This window comes from Augochlora pura, chromosome 9 (assembly GCF_028453695.1).
Source record: "Augochlora pura isolate Apur16 chromosome 9, APUR_v2.2.1, whole genome shotgun sequence".
NCBI lineage: Eukaryota > Metazoa > Arthropoda > Insecta > Hymenoptera > Halictidae > Augochlora > Augochlora pura.
The window spans coordinates 7896722-7916825 of NC_135780.1; the positions used below are offsets into that span (position 1 = coordinate 7896722).

General features: G+C 35.7%; 1 protein-coding gene across 1 annotated transcript in view; it reads right to left on the bottom strand.

The window, feature by feature from the left end:
* Nucleotides 1-15: 15 nt before the first annotated feature.
* Nucleotides 16-20104, bottom strand: part of LOC144475117 (uncharacterized) — a 51220-nt gene continuing 31131 nt past the window's right edge. Inside the window, exons 32-54 of the mRNA XM_078190697.1 lie at nt 17570-19253; nt 15600-15668; nt 14814-15034; nt 14553-14740; nt 13864-14031; nt 11621-11773; nt 9631-10263; nt 8753-8911; nt 7491-7962; nt 6779-7017; nt 6071-6423; nt 5634-5911; nt 5057-5226; nt 4797-4964; nt 4573-4719; nt 4419-4497; nt 3621-4162; nt 3106-3264; nt 2567-2860; nt 1885-2065; nt 1647-1803; nt 1026-1288; nt 16-672 (exon numbers count right to left, since the gene is read on the bottom strand). Of these exons, the coding sequence (XP_078046823.1) occupies nt 16-672; nt 1026-1288; nt 1647-1803; nt 1885-2065; nt 2567-2860; nt 3106-3264; nt 3621-4162; nt 4419-4497; nt 4573-4719; nt 4797-4964; nt 5057-5226; nt 5634-5911; nt 6071-6423; nt 6779-7017; nt 7491-7962; nt 8753-8911; nt 9631-10263; nt 11621-11773; nt 13864-14031; nt 14553-14740; nt 14814-15034; nt 15600-15668; nt 17570-19253 (7434 nt within the window). The remainder of the gene's footprint in view (nt 673-1025; nt 1289-1646; nt 1804-1884; nt 2066-2566; nt 2861-3105; nt 3265-3620; nt 4163-4418; nt 4498-4572; nt 4720-4796; nt 4965-5056; nt 5227-5633; nt 5912-6070; nt 6424-6778; nt 7018-7490; nt 7963-8752; nt 8912-9630; nt 10264-11620; nt 11774-13863; nt 14032-14552; nt 14741-14813; nt 15035-15599; nt 15669-17569; nt 19254-20104) is intronic.

Genomic DNA, 20104 nt, shown 5'->3' on the forward strand with positions numbered 1-20104 from the left:
CTGATGCCAGAATGCTTACCCTAAGCCTACATTCGAATGAAACTGATTGTACAAATCATTCGCTTTTTTGGTGCAATTCCCGTCTCCTGCTTTGCATCTCCAGGTCAAAATTAGTTCCCTGCTCAATTTTCTTGAATGATCGTCGTAAATCGAATCCTCGAAGTCAAGTGATTTGTAGATGTTCGACGTTAAATGCAAAATGTATGAATTGATGACAGAAGTCAGGTTGCCTCCTCGACCCTCGGATCGTTGCAGCAAGAAATTCATTCCATTGAAGAACGCTTTCCATGGGAGATATTCCGTTTCATTCCGTAAATAGTCGGTACATTCGAACGCCTTGCGATAAGACATTTTGTTTGCTCGAGCCAGATTCAAAGCATCGTCGATCAATTGAGCACGGTTCGTTACATGGATGTTGCTATAATCTTTCTGGTACAATGCATCGATTAGAACGTACCACGAATAACTGTCGTACATAACGCGGTAGTAGCCGGTTTGTTGTACGTTCAAAAGGTACCACATTGAATTCCCGACAGAAATAAACGTTTCCTTCTTTCCCAACCATTTTACTGGCGTTGTACTTGCGGATGGATTGGAGGAAGTAGCGATGCTGATAGGTATCCAAAACGTCAGGTCTATTGGGTCATAGTCCTTGATATAACTGAGTCGATACTGTAAGAGATAATTTTAAATGTATTTAAGATGAAAGGGTATTGTCGCACTCTTTCCGCACTGCAGTCGCTAAAATATTCAGTTACGTAATTAAACGGAACGACTTGATCATTTTTAGAAGTCGCACAGTTTAATTTGTTAGCAATGTTTAAACAGATATGTAAAAATATATTGTAAAAAAATGAAGAAGTTCATGTATTTTAAATTGTTTACCTAAAAGTGAGCCTAGAAGGAATATTTAAAAAATACGGTTTGTAAATTTTGTAGAGAGTAGAGTGAAGCTACTGGCATTGACCTTACTGAGATCTTATTATTCATTAATCATACACGATTTAATTATTTATGAGATATACCTGTTTCAGACGTATTTCACTACCTATTCGGTCTACATCTACAATGGGATATCCAGCTTCATTGGTCCAGGCGTCCATTAGTGTTTCGACAGATATTTCTAAACTTCCATCAGTACGCGTTTCATTAATTACTTCGTCAAAAACTTGCCAGAGATCTTTCGGTGTTGTCGTGTTGTACTTATGTCGCGATAAGTATCGAATAACTGCTTTCAGAAAAACATCTGTACCGAATGCATGTTCTACCATTCGTAACACGCTGGATCCTGTAAATTGATTAATTGTGGGTACTAGGTTTCAATCAAACGGAAATTGAACACGAAGTCAACAGAATAGTACAAAATAATCACAGACTTGGTATAGTCAACATTTTTATACATAAAACGTAAATAATTACACAATTAACGTCATACAGTGTTTTATGGAACTACTCGAACAGCTTACAAAACGGAATAAATCTCTTTTTTAAACATTGCTTTGCGTTAAAATGACGAACAACTAAACAACCGGAGCCACAGTATGTTATTATTAAGATTTCGCAATTATTTCTGCTTCCAAATAATTTATTTATTACATAGACTTAAAAGGTAGATATTTATCTACCGAATTTAACTGATCACTAACCTTTTCCATACGTAATAATATCTGAAACGTCATTTATTTGAGGTTTCATGTAGACGGGTCTGTTCATGGGGTGCGACGTTACATAATCATCTTCCAGCATGGCTTGTTGTAGTTCATCAACAACAAAGAGATCGTTAAATTCATGACTAGGATGAAACTGTGACAAGTAGAAATATAACAGAGAAATGTATTCAGTTAGGAACAATACTAGAAACGGTATTTAATTATGGGATTTTACCATATTAGAAATGATCCACTGCATATATTCAGCGAATCCTTCATTAAGCCAAGAATACCTCCAATCAGAAGTCACCAGATGTCCGAACCACATACGACTCAGTTCGTGCGCTATTATTGTTATTACATAATCCTCAAACTTAGATGATGTGACTGTGTTACTATACTGAATACCATCCTCTCTGCAAACATAATTATTATTCAGATTAGATTGCTTTAGGTATGGCAGGATAACCAACCGATCACTAGTTCTTCCTGGGGTGTTAGTTTATTAAAAATAATGCAAACGACTTCTGAAGATAAAGTAATAAAACGTAAGAACTCAAACCAACACCGATAAGTTGTTTTGTACATATATGTAAATAAAGCTGATTTTATGTTAGTCGCTGCATATCTATTACATACAAAACGATATTACTATTATCAAGATATTATTAACACTCGTGTATTTATCTAACAGCTACTCATCATGGTTGTCAGACACATAGTAATCAATCAATTCAGTCGATTACTAATTAAATCTTTTACATGCCCTTAAAAATTAGAACCTATTAAAAGTTGAAGGTTTAACAGTTAAATGTTTAACTTTTTTATAGAAACATTAACAGAGCTTATTATTAGTTAGAAATTTGTAAATATTGTGTCAATATGGAACGACTACAGATATCAATGAAATCACTTACCTCATCGTAATAAGACCCCAGTTTTCGAAACCACCCATTAAAAGGTCAGGAACAGCTACCAAGTCCAATTTTGGTAAAGCGTATTTTATGCCTGTCTTATCGTGCAAATATTCGAGCATCTGTTTTGCAGCCTTTTGAGCATAAGTAGCCCTTACCGCCATATCAGGCCTACTCCACACAGTTACATTCGTATTTTCATCCCTTATTGGTTTTAAATCGGAAACGACAAATGCAACGGCGTTCGTTGACATAGGTGCAGTTTCATCGAATCTTTCCCACACAAATCCTGAAACACTGAATATGATATCGCAACCATTAGTATTTAGTTATTAGTTGAACGTTTAGGAAGATTGTTGGAAATAACTACAAATAGAGTATGTCACGAAAGTATATTAAAATATGTAAAGATAATTTCGAAATGAAATTCTGTAGTTGGAAGCTTATAGTTATTTATTCTTTATGAATGAAATAGAATAAATATAAGAGACGCAGATTTAATATGGGTCAGTAATAATACATTATAAGAATAATATACTCACTTCGATGACGTTACATTTACCGAGGGCATATTACTGAGAGCGGTGTAATCTTTAGGCCTCTCGATATTTATTGTAAAGGTAGCCTTATATGCTGGCTCGTCTAAGCATGGAAATGCCATTCTAGCATATGTGGTTTGAAATTGTGTTGTCGCCAACCAACTGTAAGTTGGTAAGTTAAATAAATAAAATATTATACGAATATATAATTGTCATATATTGGGATAGTATTCCAATTAATATTAATTCTTGATATTTAGTATATTAAACGAATTTATGATATATACTATCCAAGATAGTGCACAAACCAGTCGCTAGGACATTTGAAATGTTTCTAATATTATAATAAATGATGTTTTGAACGAAAAGAAAATGAAGAAGAATGTAGAGATGTAGAAATATTTGAGAAACATAATTTTTGTTCTTGAAAAGCATACATCGAGTAGTATGCTTTACTTTAATTGTCTGATATCACAGATAAGTCAAATTGCAGCTGTATGGAAATTAGTCTTACTTACTGTATATTGCCACTGCCATCCTTATAATAGCTGCGGTAGAAACCTATCATATCCTCATTCAGGATACCGGTATATTCGATTTCAATAATAACATTTTTATTATATAAAAGCTCGGCTAGATATACCGTGAGTGTTTCAGCCTTCTCGTCTATCGTACTTTGACCCAGGAGTTTTACTTCTTCACCTTTTATCAAGTTCCCTTTGCTATAATAGACATTCACCTTCTTCACTAGGAGATCCTTAATATTAAGAACTATTCGCGACGTTGGCAGCAGGGGTTGCTGCATTTCGATTTGTACTTTTCCGTAAAATAAGAAGTTTTCTCCCAAATTTGGAGACATGGAAATATTGTATTTCAATGGAGAAAACAACTTTGGTAAACGATGATCTGTGCTTGGATAATTCACGTCCATCCATCTGAATAATTTTGGAATGTATTTCGAAGCCCAAGCCCGTTCTTCATTGGCGATACTTTTGTACGAGTTTAAATTGTCATTGTGGGACCGATGCTTCTTAGCCAACCAAGTAATGAGATTGATATACTGTAATTTAAATTTATTTCATGACCACTTTGCGGGATCAAAAAAATATAGTTATATTTAAATGTGGAGAATAAAAAGAACAATTATCCCTGTGCGACATATTTACATCAGGAGTTCCTGCGAACTGTTTTCTAAAATTGCATCAAATAATTGAATTGCTACATTTGTAAGTATATGATCGTATTAAAGAAATGAAGCAATTATAATTAATATTCCCGGCTGCACGATAAATTAACTTAGAACATATGTAGCCTACCTTTGAATATAGTTCATTAGTCGTCACTCGCTTCCCTACTGATTTAACGATACTCGCGATCTCCGAATTCCCACCGTAGCTGTTAACAGTGCATCGTAAAATAATAACTACATGGTAATCTACATAGCTCATTATATCAAAACCTTTTACTTACTAGTCCACCATCTTATCGTAGTTCTTCTCAATGAAATTCATCACAGCGTTAGTCCCTTCTAGACTAGCTTCGATCACGTAAGAAAATACGCTAGTGCTGTCTTCTTTTCGTACTTCCAAGTCCATACTTATAGCTTTCTGAAGTAATCTTTGATTCGAAATAATAAACGTTTATAGTTTGTCCTTTGTAATTAATGTAAATAAAATCGTTAAAAGTAAACTTACTCGTCGAGGAATTTCGGTTCCGTTGTACAGGCCAGAGACTGAAGAATTAATGCTTTGTCCGAAGCCATAGTCGTTGTCATGTATCGCTCCATCAATGTTTTCCAGTTTTGAATCGTGTTTGTCTTAGCTATCATGCAATAGACGGTGCTGCGGTAATTCGGTGGAATGCTGTAATTAAGGTTCATTGAAATGTATTTGTATCGATTTCAGCTTGGGCATATTTTTCATATCAAGATGTTACAACTATATCGAATACTAACTATGGTTTAAGGAACAATCTTGTAGCAGTAGTTTGGCAATCTCCAACTTCCATTTCGCAAGCCCATTTTCGAAGCTGTATTTTTAAAAGTCGCGTTGTGTGTGAATCTTGGGAGCCATCAATGAAACCTAATGGTCTATATATCGGAGTGATGATTGCTGTTACATATTTCTGAAATAAACAGTTCCATCCGTGACAACGATACATTTTTTTTATTTATTCGCGAACATTTATTCGCAAAACTCATTAAAAATACGAATATAATGTGATGACGAGAAGATATCCGGATAAATATTTATCCTTACATTGCTGGTTTACTGCAATCATTGCAGTTTACTTTGTTCTTTGTATTTTTATATTTAGCCCTTTGGAAGCAAATGTCGTGATACAAAATGCATACCACGAATGTAGGGAATTGTTACTGCAATGCAGGTTGAATAAATATTTAATTGCAATATTTTCTAATATAAATTATGCCGAGCATTATAAGAATATGTGGAGTAACTTACGATAAGAGAACAAAACTAAGGAAAATAGAGTATTAAAATGGATAATTTGTTCTAAAGTTAGTATCGTACTTTGAAAGCACCATATGCATCCCTGCCTTGCAATTGTCTACGTAGCTGGGTCAATCCTGTGAAGAATGCTTTCAATGGAATGTAGCTAGTTTCGTCGACCAGATACTGTGTTGCAGATAAAGCGGTGTCGTAATCAATATAGTCTGCCTTAGCAAAGTTCATTAAATCATCGATGATCATAGCTCTATTGATTTCGTCTATTTTGTAATAGTCATGAGATTTTAAGAATTGAATTATTCGCTGCCAATATGTATAATCGTAATTTACACGATAGTAACCTGAAACGAAGTATTAATTTGAAGTTATAAAAATATTGTATCCCAAGGATTAATTAAGGAGTAGACAAAATTAACTGTGCGAGACTAGCAAAAATGCAAATGACCAATGTAACAGCGTAATCTTTGTTGGAGCCAATAAATTTGTTATTTTTTACTCACCCGATTGTCCAACATTAAATATGAATAAATCTGTTTCATCATTCGGTAGATCGATAGTTTCACTCATTTTGTTCAACCAATACTTGGGTTTTGTATTATTGAAATTCGATTCCTTTATGGTTGTCCACGTAATAGGAATCTTCCATAATGTTTTGGAATCCTTTCCGTTAATTAGAAATCTCTCTTGTGTTAAATTCAACCGGTTGTGCTTAAAGCTAACGTGTACTACAGGATACCCAGCTTGTTTAGTCCACGAATTCATGATATCGTGTATCGAATTCTTTATATTAGCATCAGAGATCTCTTCTTTGAAAGCATCGAACAAATTCTCTGGCGTGGCTACGCCGTATTGTCTACGAAATAGATAATTGCCTTTAAATAATAAAGTTTTTTCACATAGGCACTCTACTTTCAAAAATACTGAGGATATCAAGTAAAACATTTTCTGTTAATAAAATAAAAAGACGAATTTCCCTTATAATATTAAGGTATTATTTTCTTTAATTATTTCCAGATATTTCTATTTCCAGAACGAAGTGATGATATTACTAAATATAAAATGTTAATTTTAGCTTTCAGGATTCTTGTAGTATTGGATCAAACAATATATTATTCATGATTTAATCCAGAGGGAGAGCGTCTTTTGTATATGTATACATATATATTTTGGCATTACTTTGCCTTAAATTGAATTAATTTACAACTTACTGTTTTTTGAGGTATTTCTGGAGAGATTTATAGAATATAGTATCACCAAATGAAGCGCTCATCATCCGTAATACACTAGCAGCTTTATTATAAGATATTGTATCAAATAGTCCTTCAATTTCTGCTGGACTGTTGACATCAAGGGTCATGGGGTGGCTGGTGTTAGAACTGTCTTCATCAAGGGCTGCGTGAAGCTGGTCCACTACGAATTGAGACTCGAGGGACCAATCCGGCTTTATCTGTTAGAAAGGTTTTCTTTTATCGCGTTATGACAATTAAATTATCCAACACTTTCTTTTGGATAAATTTTGTTAAATTTTTCTTTACACTTGAACACAAATTCCAAAATTGGTTTCCTCCAACAGTTCTTGCAAATTTAATTTAAAAAAGAAAGTAATATTTATGATTTCAAGAAGGTTTTGTTAGAACCATCAAAGTTGTACAAATAATTGTTATATTCAACATTTTTGTCGAGTTACTAAAGTACAATAACATATTAAACAATATAGAAGTTATCGATATGGCTGCGACGCAACCAAATTTTAAATTATTTTGAAAAACGCAAAACTTTGCATCAATGAATATTAAATTTCCGAAATAGTCTTTTTTTTGTTTTAAATAATTAGTCGCGACATTGAATAAAATGTGCTATTTTGATTTAATAATTTTTCTGTCATCATTGAGAATTTAACTGAAAACGTATCGTACTTACGTGAGCAGTCGCATAATATTCGAAGTACGTAGCAAAACCCTCGTTCAACCAGGTGTATGACCACCAAGCAGGGCTGACCATGTCTCCGAACCACTGATGAGCGATTTCGTGCGATATAACATTAGTTACGGCCTGCTTCGATGACAGTGTCGAGTTGTAATCCAAATATAACAAATTCCTTTCTTTAAAAGTTAGTAAGCCCCAGTTCTCCATTGCCCCTGCTTTAAAATCTGGCAGTGCTACCATTTCAAGCTTTTCAAGCTGATATGGAATGTTTAGATTTTCTTTGTGAAATTGCACAAGCAGCGACATGACGGCTAAAGCGTACCTAGCTTGGCCAACTGCGTTTGGTCTGGCCCAGACTGTGTTGCTATCGTAATTAGTTATCCCATAAAAATCGGAGATGACCAGAGCTAGTAGGTAGGTAGACATTACGGGAGTTTCCTTAAACGTTATTGTTTTCTGATTGTCTCTATAATGCATCAGAAAAATTATACAATTTTTGTGAGTGTAATTAATAATTCTATTAGGGACAAGGACTGTATACGGGGTGTTTCCTTTAATTTTTCACACATTTCTTCGAGCACTTCTCTTAGTCTAACAACAACAGTTTCGGATAGAAAGTTTTTTTCCTGTCAGATACATAATAAAGTATTGAATTTCTTGAATTAACAAAATGCAATAATATGACGAGAAGTATATGCAATGCTATTTAAAAAGGTACGGATGATCTCGGTTTTGTATTTAAGAAATAACAATCTTTTTTTATTCATTATTTTATCGCGGAGACTTTTAAAAACTTGTAAACTTCTGTTGGAAATATCTTTCTGTTTCGAAGAACTGTGTGCAGTTTAACTATCTTTAAAGTTAAAGAAAGGGCTTCTATATAGATTACATACATATACTTTAATTCCAATCCAATATAATGAAATTGTTTCATGAAATTGTTATTTAACAATCGAAGAATTTCTTAGATCGGAACGGTAATAAAAACTAATCATCTTTTATAAGTTAAAGTGCAAAATCTTGAATCGACTATTGTTTAGAAACTGAATGTTGGTCACATTTAAAATTGATTAGCTCTAGCTTATTAAAATGATTAAAGAAAAAACTTAAATAAAAAATAAATGCCTATTCGTTTACTCTTTGTTGCAATTAATGTAAACGACTTTTAGTTTTTATAAATATCCGCATTCTCGCGATATAGATTAATAAACTTAATATAAGCTGTTATTAATACTTGAATAAAGAAGTTTACGTACAAGTGCTTGATGACGGTGTCTTTCTCTGAATTACTAATGGCATTGTATTCTTCAGGTATAGTGACCTTTATCGTGAAATTTGCTTTCATCGCTGGCTCGTCAAAGCAGGGAAACACTCCTCTAGCACCTACTGGTTCTAGATCAGTAGCAACCAACCATCTGATAAATAAGAAAACATAGTTTAATTGAAAGTTGAAAATGTTTGGTACCTACATTATTCAGTTGAGTGTGATATCAAACGTGATTCGCGTCTATCTTATAATTATTTTGTTTCTGTTAGATGCGGTCACGATCAAATTTTTACTGAACGCATAACATCTTTAAAAATTATATTGCATGAATTCGAATAAACAGATCGATGTGCTTACAAAAAGATAGATAAAAGAGTGAAACGAATAAATGCAGAGTTAAAGAATTTTCCCTAAGGACAAAATTACATTAATCCATTCCGCGAATCACCAATTTCTAGGTCTCGGATACCTGTATATAATATTGCATAATAATAAAGAACATGTGTAATAGTCCATCACTTATAAATGACGATTCATAGTAAATAACTAATAAACTCGCTTTATCTTGATTTTTATCTTAAATTAGTACTCAAATGGAGACGTTGATTAATTAAACAACTTTTTTGCGGGTTTTTTTCGAATACAGTTTTATCAGTCACCAAGAGAGATAATACATGTTGTGGATATCATGTTATAACACTTGTACGGCTCACCATTTCTACGATAATCTATTATACGATATCTTCCTAATTATATTTGAATCCACAACACGTGAGGATGTTGAAAACATAATTGGTGTCGCACAACTTATCGTTTCAATATAAATTTGATTACAATTTTGTTAGACTTTGGCACTTTAAAAATTACCTCCTTTCACCCGCGTCCGTCCTGTACCAGCTGCGGTAGAGTCCCTGCCCTTTGTCATTTATTGTACCATTGAACAGGAGATGAATATTCACCTTCTGTCCGATAGACAATTTGTCGTTAACCACTATTTTAAATAAATCGTATTTGGGATCATTGAAGATATTTTTAATCTGGACTGGTTTTCCTCCAACGGAGACTGATACACCTTCATATTTAACGTGTGTAGTAGCATGCAAGGCAATGGTGCTTGTTTTCACTTTGATCTTTGCCGTAATGTTGACTTCTCCTTCGAATTTAAACGCAGGTGCGGATATATTGACAAATGGTTTGATATGGATCGAGTATGTCAATGGTGCTACGTCTTGTGGCAACCGGTAGCCCGACATTTGTTGATCGTTGCCATTATCATTGTTGTAGCTTCTTATTCGGGATACTATTCCGTTCTTGTGATTTTCGAACCAAAGTAACTCATGTTTTGCATTCTGAAGAGAATTATTAAGAGAACTCAAAACGTTTTTGAATTCCGTTTCGTGAGTTTTGATTAGGTTCTCGAATTGATCAACCGCTGTCTGCGTCGAGAAGCCTTGTGACGCTGTCGATAAGATACTGGCGATATTCTCGAGACCGTTGTAACTGCGACAAATGTAAAGACATTTTAAACGAATTCAGTAAGTAATATTCACTTTCTTACCGTACTGCCAATAGGAGTATTTCATCGCAAACTATTTTGCAAAATGTAATTGTGACATTGATTGAAATAAATAGTCTAACATACATTTACGGAAATTATTATAAATAAGTTATGAGCTTGTTAGATCGGACATATTTTATATACGTGAGAAGAAAGCGTATTTCCCATATGATTATCGACGAGTCGAAAATGGGGTTGTCGTTAGGGTCATTATTTTGATCAGAATACTTATAACAATTATTCAGTATGTTCATTATACAAATCTGTTTAGGTGCGCGCGGTGTCGTCCGAAATGGACTCGGCTTCGCGGTTGTAAGGCGCGAAGTTTTCTTGTATAGAATATACGGCACTCGACGCGGCACGGTAGTTTTACGATTTAACGAGGAACTACCTAGATAGATTTAAGTTATTGTTCGTGTGTTCCCGTAGTCTCCTTGTGAGACCTTCGTTCGTATGTTAGCGGTGCGCCGAAGTATTGAGACCGATGTGTCTCCTTAAACGTTTTGAAGAAGAGTGTTAGTTTACGAATCGTTCGATCCTCGAACTCGGGATTCGTCTGGGGGTGTGGGCATTTCTGCCTTTTGGGGGTTTTCTCGAGAATTGCATTTCGGTATGATAGAGGGGCACTGATTGGCCTTTGCCGGTTGCTGTAGAGTACCAATCAGTGCCTTCTTTAACGCGGCGACATCCCCTTGTCGCACTGTAAGCGTGTTTCGTTGTATAAAATTTACAACGCCAAAAAGTGCTACGGGAATCGTCCAGGTCAGCCGACGACGGTTGCGGTATCGTCGCGTACACGGTTCGAGTGACCCTTCCGATTACAGCACGTCCCAGCTGTGGGCTTCGAAAATGCAATTAGGCAGTTCTCTCAGAAATCTTTAACTTTATGACACGTAATGGTTATTGAGGAAGGCGGTAATGAAATTAACATGATTCTGATTGCCAGATGTAGAAAAAGCCATCTTCTCAAAAATAACCTTCCTCGCGTCCGTGTCATAAACCCCATCGGCAGAAATTCCAGGTGTTTCCGTCTTTGGGACGGAACAAATCTGTGGCAATATAAAAGAGATTCATAGTTCGGACTCTATAAATAAGTGTAAAACACTGCTGCACTGCTAATTTAATTTAAAGTTGTATAAACAGAGCTGCGAAATATGATATAAGCAAGATAAGTTAAAGGAAATAAATTGTAATGTCTCGCAGTTAAAATTGAAATTATGTGGATCGTGAACAGGAATTTATGAAAATGTCCCCTTGTTCGAGAATGTATTTCCGTTGTTTCATTTCTTTAATACGTACTATTCAGTAATCTTTTTATGGTGTTTCTGGATGAAGTCCAAAATGTACACCGCGCCATCGTAACCGGAACTGGAAACTGCAGCGAAGACAGATGTACTGTTCTGTCGATAAATTCCGCTTTCTTCGAAACTCTTCAGTGCATTTAACAAATATCTAAAAAGTACAATAAAGAACATTGAATTATTTATTTGTTATAGATAAATAGAAAACGTCTATGAATACATGATTTCGTTTTAAAAAATTTTCAGTATGATTAAAGATAATTGGACTGCGGACCGTTATGCAAAATAAAAATTGTTTACATCGATTGCAAGAAACGAGAACTGCATAAACATTTGTTCGTGGATTGAATAATTTTAGTGAGGAATGAATAATATAAAGAAATTGTTAAATTGTTCTAACAAAATCACTATTTTCGGTTTCATCTACACATTTTTGTCATAAGTGCATAAAATCTGCAGTCTATACGCAATATACTGTAATGTATTACACTAATATATTATTTTTACTATATTGTAATTATAAGATGGAAATGTATAACTTTAAATTTGTTTTTGGTAGTTATTGGTGCATGTAATGTGTAGCATGTAATCGTTGCCACGATTTTTCAAGCAGTTTAATGGAAAAAAATTGCGAATAAAAATTAATCAGTATTTAGTTAGTTATATAGTGAACAAATTTCAAATACTATTGTTTTTCGATTAAAAGTCAAAGCTTTTTTTAAATGGCACCCCTATTTCTGACTCTGCAGAATTATTGCTGATGGAAAAATGAATTTTATATTATTAATTAATATAATAATTTTATATTATTAGTAATTTAGGATTGAATAACAAAAGCGATAATATCGAAAGCTATTGTATTTAGATATTAACGCTCTGAATTATTGTATTAAAAAATTTCCGACATAAATTGTATCGATTGAAGCTTTGAAATATCAGTTCATTAAATCGATGATACATTCCATTTTATTTCAAAGACACAATAAATCAAATCAAGCGAAGGTATAATATATATACAAGGTGATCCTTAATTATGTTAACATCGGGAAATGGGGGGTTCCTGAGGTCATTTCAAGTAACCTTTTCCTTTGCCGAAATGCAATCCGCGGCTTTGTTAACGAGTTATTGTCTCGCTGACAAGAGAGACGGCCGCGTATCGCCTTTGAGCCGCGTTCGATCATCGAACAAGAATTTCATGAATTTCTTATTAATTTCGAAAATTTCACAAATATTATTAATGAAAAACTTACTAATTCAGTTGTAAATGTTGTAATCCAGAAGTTGTGATCCACGTATGTAATCTACTTATGTAGAACAGCACAGATTACACTAACTTTCACTTTCACTGCACTATTATTCCACACTGATCACGAATTATTCAACAATTGACACATGTCCGAAGTTTCCAGCGTTATTTTGTGTGCTCCTGAAAAGGTCCGATTAATTTCAGATACGGAGAAGTTATTAAGTAATTTCAAATACTCTTTAAAGAACGGTGAAGTTATAGCGTCGAAATCTTGAACGAAACTGTCGTTCTTGGACGCTAGCAACGGACACTAGGTTTTAAAGAAATCTGAAATGCTCTGACGAAAAACTGCAACACGGTGTACGGATTTTCAGACAAAAGCCAAACTAGTACGCCGGCAGAATAGTTGAGAGTGAAAGTCATAAAATGACTTGAATGAATGAATCAGATGAGTATTTGAAATTACTTAATAACTTCTCCGTATCTGAAATTAATCGGACCTTTTCAGGAGCACACAAAATAACGCTGGAAACTTCGGACATGTGTCAATTGTTGAATAATTCGTGATCAGTGTGGAATAATAGTGCAGTGAAAGTGAAAGTTAGTGTAATCTGTGCTGTTCTACATAAGTAGATTACATACGTGGATCACAACTTCTGGATTACAACATTTACAACTGAATTAGTAAGTTTTTCATTAATAATATTTGTGAAATTTTCGAACTTAATAAGAAATTCATGAAATTCTTGTTCGATGATCGAACGCGGCTCAGAGGCGATACGCGGCCGCCTCTCTCGTCAGCGGGGCGGGCTTTAGATTGCATTTCGGCAAAGAAAAAAGTTACTTGAAATGACCTCAGGAACCCCCCATTTCCCGATGTTAACATAATTACGGATCACCCTGTATATTCGAATTATTTTTTAAACATTTTCCGCATACTCAGTACTTGCCTGTGATCCATAGTCTAATTGCAAAAATACATTTCCGAGCTTTACCTTTCTCGAAGACTGGAATCCTGCGTACAACCGAGAGCTTGAATTATTTCTGCCTGTTCCGCAGTTGAATTTGAATCGATATATTGGCGCCATAAATATTCCCAATCATCTTTCGTTCCATACCTAATTCCTGTGCAATAAGCTACAGCCCTTTGGTTGGGTTCAATCCTGAAGTAACAACGAAAGCATAGTGACATCATATGAATATGAATTTTCATAAAAATTCATTAAGAATATCAAGAGTTGAATTTGAAAATATTTCGCATTCCTTTCAATTGCATAATCGTAATGCATATGTGTGTTTAACCACTTAAGTGATATCTTCAATAGTTTAAATTATGTTGTATCTAGTGCATTACACCTAATTGCAAGACGTTGAGTATTTATATTTCTCAGTTTTTAAAACTCTTTTGTGCGGAATTAGAAGCAAGATTATTTTACAAAGCGGAAGATTTAAAAATATATAAATTTTATTCTTATCATGAAAAAATTTCTTCATTTCGTTAATTCCTTGTTTGTTTGAATTTTGCAAACGTCACTAATGCATAGACATTTGCAGTATTTTAAAAGAACATTATAGCTGTAAAGAAACTAATATGGAGCAGCAAATATCACCAAGTCAAATAGTATATAATATCTGACCAAATAATTTACTGTGAATCTAACATGAAAATTAATCATTTTCTTACTTTAAGTTATTATTTGTTCTCCACTTCCGAAATTTTTCAGTGAATGTTTCTATGCATTTTTTATAACCATAATTGCAAGCCCATCTATTTAGTTCAGTTCTTAATAATATTATTGAGTCGTCGTCATTCGATTGGTCTTCATAATCGAGATCTTCATATATATTATCGATGAATGAATACACAAAATGCTGCAATAATTCATTAAAAATATTTCCGTCGTTTTGAAACGAGATCTTCTAAATAATGAAATATCAATCAAACCTTAAACTCTTTGTAATATTCGTCACCAAAAAAATGTTGACCAAGATAAAATAATCCATAAAACGCAGTCCTTAAAGGTGGATAATTTGTATCATGATAAATGTACTTTAGGCCATTCAAATGACTGTTTCTAGCCAAATTGAATAAACCATCAATGGCGGCGGTTTTATTCGCAACATTTATGTCCTGATAGTTGTGGTTGTAATTTGGCCATTGAAAACCTATGAAAACGAGCAATAAGTGGAATAAGTCTATTCACAAAGCTCAATTGTTCTGCTAATAAGTATAAATATAATAACAAATGCTTTATTTCTGATAATAATAAATCTTGAAAATGCCTCGAATATTCCGAAACTGTGATTATTTATTTTTGTTATTATAAAGTGATATCTTTTTCATTTATGTGCGGTACCATATGCATTTTATTTATATTCATCTACAATTTTCAAACATCATTTTTGTCAAACACAAAATGTTTAAATTACTTGTCTTTTTCTGAAGTCATTCTTGTAATATAGGAACGGTAGGAATGTTTTTGCTTTAAAAAGTAGATAATAATTATTAAAGAGTTTATAGTAAATAAAGTAAATGGTAATAATAAATAGAATTTTTTAATAAATGCTCACGATTATTTCATTTTTTAAAATGGAGAAACTAGCAGCACAGTTTATCCCCTTGTCTTATTTTAATTTAATATATCGGCAAATTTAAAAGGGATCCTTGACACGATATTAATATTTATAATTAATGAAATTAAGCATAATCATTGATAACTTCTTTGATTACCTTCTGATTTATCGCTATCGGTGGCTGTAGCTAGATTTCCAGGGATGGATGATGTAACACCAAAGAGTACTAATGTAACACATAGAATATTCATGATGGAATTTGAATTATTTTCATCGACTTGTTCTTCTATTACGTTAATTTAAAAAATTTCGAGGATTGGTGCGAAAGCAGTCATTATGGTTTGACTAGAAAGTCTAAGACTACATAAATTGATGCATTGAATTCTTATATACGTCCGGAGTTATCGGCTCCCTCTACTCGAGATTTTGACAAGGACCGAGATTTACAATGAAATCTAAACTTTCTTATCTATTTTTGAAAGATGTAATTACTTAAATCAGGAAATCTTCCACTCTTGAAATTTTCATCACATTTAGGTTAGTTGTTGGTAAGAAATTTTCATAAGATATGTTACTGAAAATACTTTGACCGAGCAATATACAAAATTACAAATATAATAATAGCATTTTATTATAAAGTACTTAGTACCTTTACAATATTATAAATTTATATTATTGTTTATTAATTATATTACAATATAATATTATAATTAAAATTAACCTTTCTAGTAAATCTTCCTTATCGGAATATTTTCGATAATTGAATTAGTTTTAGTCACGAATTATCGATATCAAAGAATTGTTTCTTTCACCAACGATCGTTAGATAGACTTCAGATCGATTGGATTAATTTAATATCTTATCAGGAGAATCGGAAGAATATATCAAGTCAATTTATAGTGTATTGAGTCTATATGGAGTGACTCTCGCTAAACAAAGTATAAGCGCAATATCTTTTTTAGAAATGGACTGATCGATTTGAATTTTTTTCGATAATAAACGAATAGCAGTCTACTAGACTATAATTAAAATGTTTTATTTTTTAAATTTTACTATTATTTTAAACGACAACAGTTTGGGATTCTTATAATAAAAAAAAAGATGGATACGTAGACAAGAAAAGAGGTTAAAAGAAACACTCTTAACACGTTGGCGACGGCGTGCATCACCGGTGGGGTACACGTGTCTGCACCGTGGGGCGGCGTGCATCACCGTACAAAATAGGTTTATTTTTTCAATTCTCAACATTATAAATAGACATTTAATATTAAAAACATAACAATTCAATATTATAAACATAAAATAATTATTTAATTTTTTTTTATGTAATTTTTGAAAACATGGTGGGTAGAGTGCCGGTTGGCCCTTACATCGGTTACAATATGTTTTTACTTTTTTCCCCTTATTCGCGGCATACTGCCTACCTTTGATTCTAGTGAATTTGAGCGCCGCCCCACGGAGAGAACTCTGAAAATCGGCGCCGTCGTCACCGTGTTAAGTGAAAAGTGTTTTCTTAATTTCTTACAAGCAGATTATTATAATTTTGTTTAGGACCTTAATGAAAACACAGAATCTCGTTGTGTAACCGTTACTAGTTTATCGGTGTGTCGGAGAGGAGCCGAATTCTCGTCTGCCTCTACGCGTACTACAACACCGGTGACGTTACAATTCGTTCTAGAGCCGTGATACGGAAAAGTCCCTGCTTGGTTTGGACGAGAGCCGTAGGTACCGCGAAGGTGGAACGTCTGCTCGCAAACTCAGAACAAGTACTGTTGGTTTTCCGTAGTCAGGATGGAAGAATCGCTGGTCAAATGCAAGAGCCGTAAATGCCGCGTAGGTGGAACGTCTGCTTGCACTGCTCAGCTAAACTCTTCTGACTTCTTCTAAAAAATGCGCCTGTATTTATATCTAAAGACGGTCCCAGCCTCGACCCAATCAGCGCGCTCCAGGCTTTTGCGTTTATGACCCTTTGTATGTACCTGGGCTCTCAGTGCGCCGTGCTGGTAACGCGTCCGACGGTCTCGTCTATCTTACATTATATACATGGTTTTGCTTATTTTAAATATATCTACACGTTACAAACCCCCCCTCTAAACCCGATACGTCGCCCTCGACAAGGAGTTTAGCTATTCGTAGCAGGCCTCTGCGTGGTTTTCCGGGGTCGTCCTCTTCGTGGTGATAGTCGATACGGCGGGACTGCGATAGGTGCCTGATCTCCCGTGTCAATCCGGTGTTCCGCCATCGTGGTTGGTCCTCCCCCTGGTTCGAACAGATCTTGGTCTTTTCCCAGCAATTGTTGTAGCTGCCCTCGCTGTGATGCGTTAAGTCCGGTGGCCTCTTCCGGACGTAAATTCATCGTTACTGCAGAAATATCGGTCTGGAAATGTGAAAAGCATTGGTCAAACAGTTCATGGATCAACTCCAGGTTGTCCGCCTTTTCTGACGTGGACGGTGGTGCCTTGGTAGTTTCCGGAACTTGGCGCTTTTCCAGCGTCCTCGGTAACGGACTGATCGCTCGTGGTACCTCTTCTTGCTGGATGGCCTCAAAATGATTTATCCTCCTCCTAGCCCGTTTCGGCCGTGATTCTGAAGGAAGCACTCCTACTTCCTCTTTGAAAAGGAACTGCCTATGGGGTCGTTCGACGAAATGCCATGACCGCTGGGGTGCATTGATAACGATTCCGGCATCTTCGAGGAACTCTATCCCCAGGAGGGTTCTGTTCCTGTCGGCATCCGGTAGGACGATAAATGGGGTGTTCAGGGTCTTCGCGTTTATCGTCACGGACAGTACCGCGTAGGGCACGGTTTGCATTCGCGGATGACCGTCTGCCAGTGCAATTTGCATCTTTTTGGACTCGAATTTAGTACCATTGGCGGAGAGCAAATGATACAAATTCTTGCTGGCGACACTTATCTTCGCTCCGGTGTCGAGAAACGCACGCCCGTTGTGTCCCTCGATGGAAACCGCAACGTACGGGCCGCTGTAACGTTGCGTCACATTCACAGCGCAGAACTCTGTTGTCTCCACGCTCGCCACGTTTGGTTTCGTGCAATCGGGGCACCTACTCCGGACGAAGCCTGGCTTCCCACAACCATAACATTTCAGTATGTTCGCAGCCGATGTCTTTGCTTCTTGGTCAGATTTTCGCTTGCGACAGTCTTCCGCGATGTGTCCCAACTTCCGACAGTAGTTACATCGTGGTCTTCCATCTAGAACCTCGACCGGTGGTTTCCTGCCGGTTGCCCCTGGTTCCTGCGTCACTTCCTTCTCGAACCTTTCTACAGTTCTTGCTCGTTCTACGAGTGTCGTAAAGGTTTGTACTGAGTTTCGCTCTACCTTTTCTCGAATGCTCCTTTTCAGTAGGGAGTATAGCATGTCCATCTGCACGGCTTCTGGTTGCGGAGTCGTCAATTCTGCTAGGAGGGCTCGCTTCCTTGCAATGAAGAAGTCCGTTGGTGCGTTCTCCTCTTGTTTGGACGCGAAAATCTCGGCATAGATCACGTAATCCGGCCTTCTCGGTGCAAATGTTGCCTGTAACAATTCCGTCGCCTTGCTCCATTTGCTTACCTCTCCCTTGATTCCCTGCCACCATATGCCTGCTTCACCTTCCAACAGCAGCGGGAAACCTTTGATCGCGTTGAGATCCGTGATTTCCTCGATTTCTTTGTAGATTTTCACGGTCTCGATGAACTCCTCCAGTTTCAAGCGGTCCCTGGTCCCATTGTACCGTGCTGTACAGTTCGCGAAGCTCCCCTGTCTCGGTGGTGATGCCGCAGATAGGTTCGCTTCGAACCCTGCTAGGTGGTCCCACTAGGTGGAACGTCTGCTTGCACTGCTCAGCTAAACTCTTCTGACTTCTTCTTTTTTTTTCCTTTTTTTTTATTATATCTGTGTGTTGATGTTAGGAGAACCGTTCCTGAGAGCGATGGCCCTCTTACCGATTTGGGTGAGAAGTGGATGATTGTGGGATTACCTTCATGGGGTGTTAGATTATGTGAATGTCGATTATGTTGGAGTGGGGAACAAATTTTCAAAGAAAACCCCTATAGTGAGTGTGTGTTCATTGGGTTGGTAAGATTGTTAAGTGAGGTTAGGGTGTGGTGATGAGGTCTATAGAAGAGAGAGTGGGCAGGGAAACTCTTCTGACTTCTTCTAAAAAATGCACCTGTATTTATACCTAAAGACGGTCCCAGCCTCGACCCAATGAGCGCGCCCCAGGCTTCCGCGTTTATGACCCTTTGTACCTGGGCTCTTAGTGCGCCGTCTGGTAACGCGTCCGACGCTCTCGCCTATCTTACATTATATACATGGTTTTACTTATTTTAAATATATCTACACGTTACAGTTGTTAATATTTTCTTAAAAATATATATTACAGTTCTATATAATACAACAATACTGTATTTAATTACATTATATGTATAATATTTTATTTATATAAAAATACATGTATATTATTTTATTTATATAAAAATATATGTATAATATTTTGTTTATATAAATATATATATATATATATATGTTAGCGCAACATATTTTTTTAAGAAAATTCGGGATAGAGACGACCGAACGATGGTCGGCCGTCGATGGATTTATGGCAGGGTTCAAGGATGCGCGTGGCCCGGAGGGTAAGCGAGACTAAACAGTCCTGGCGATATGCG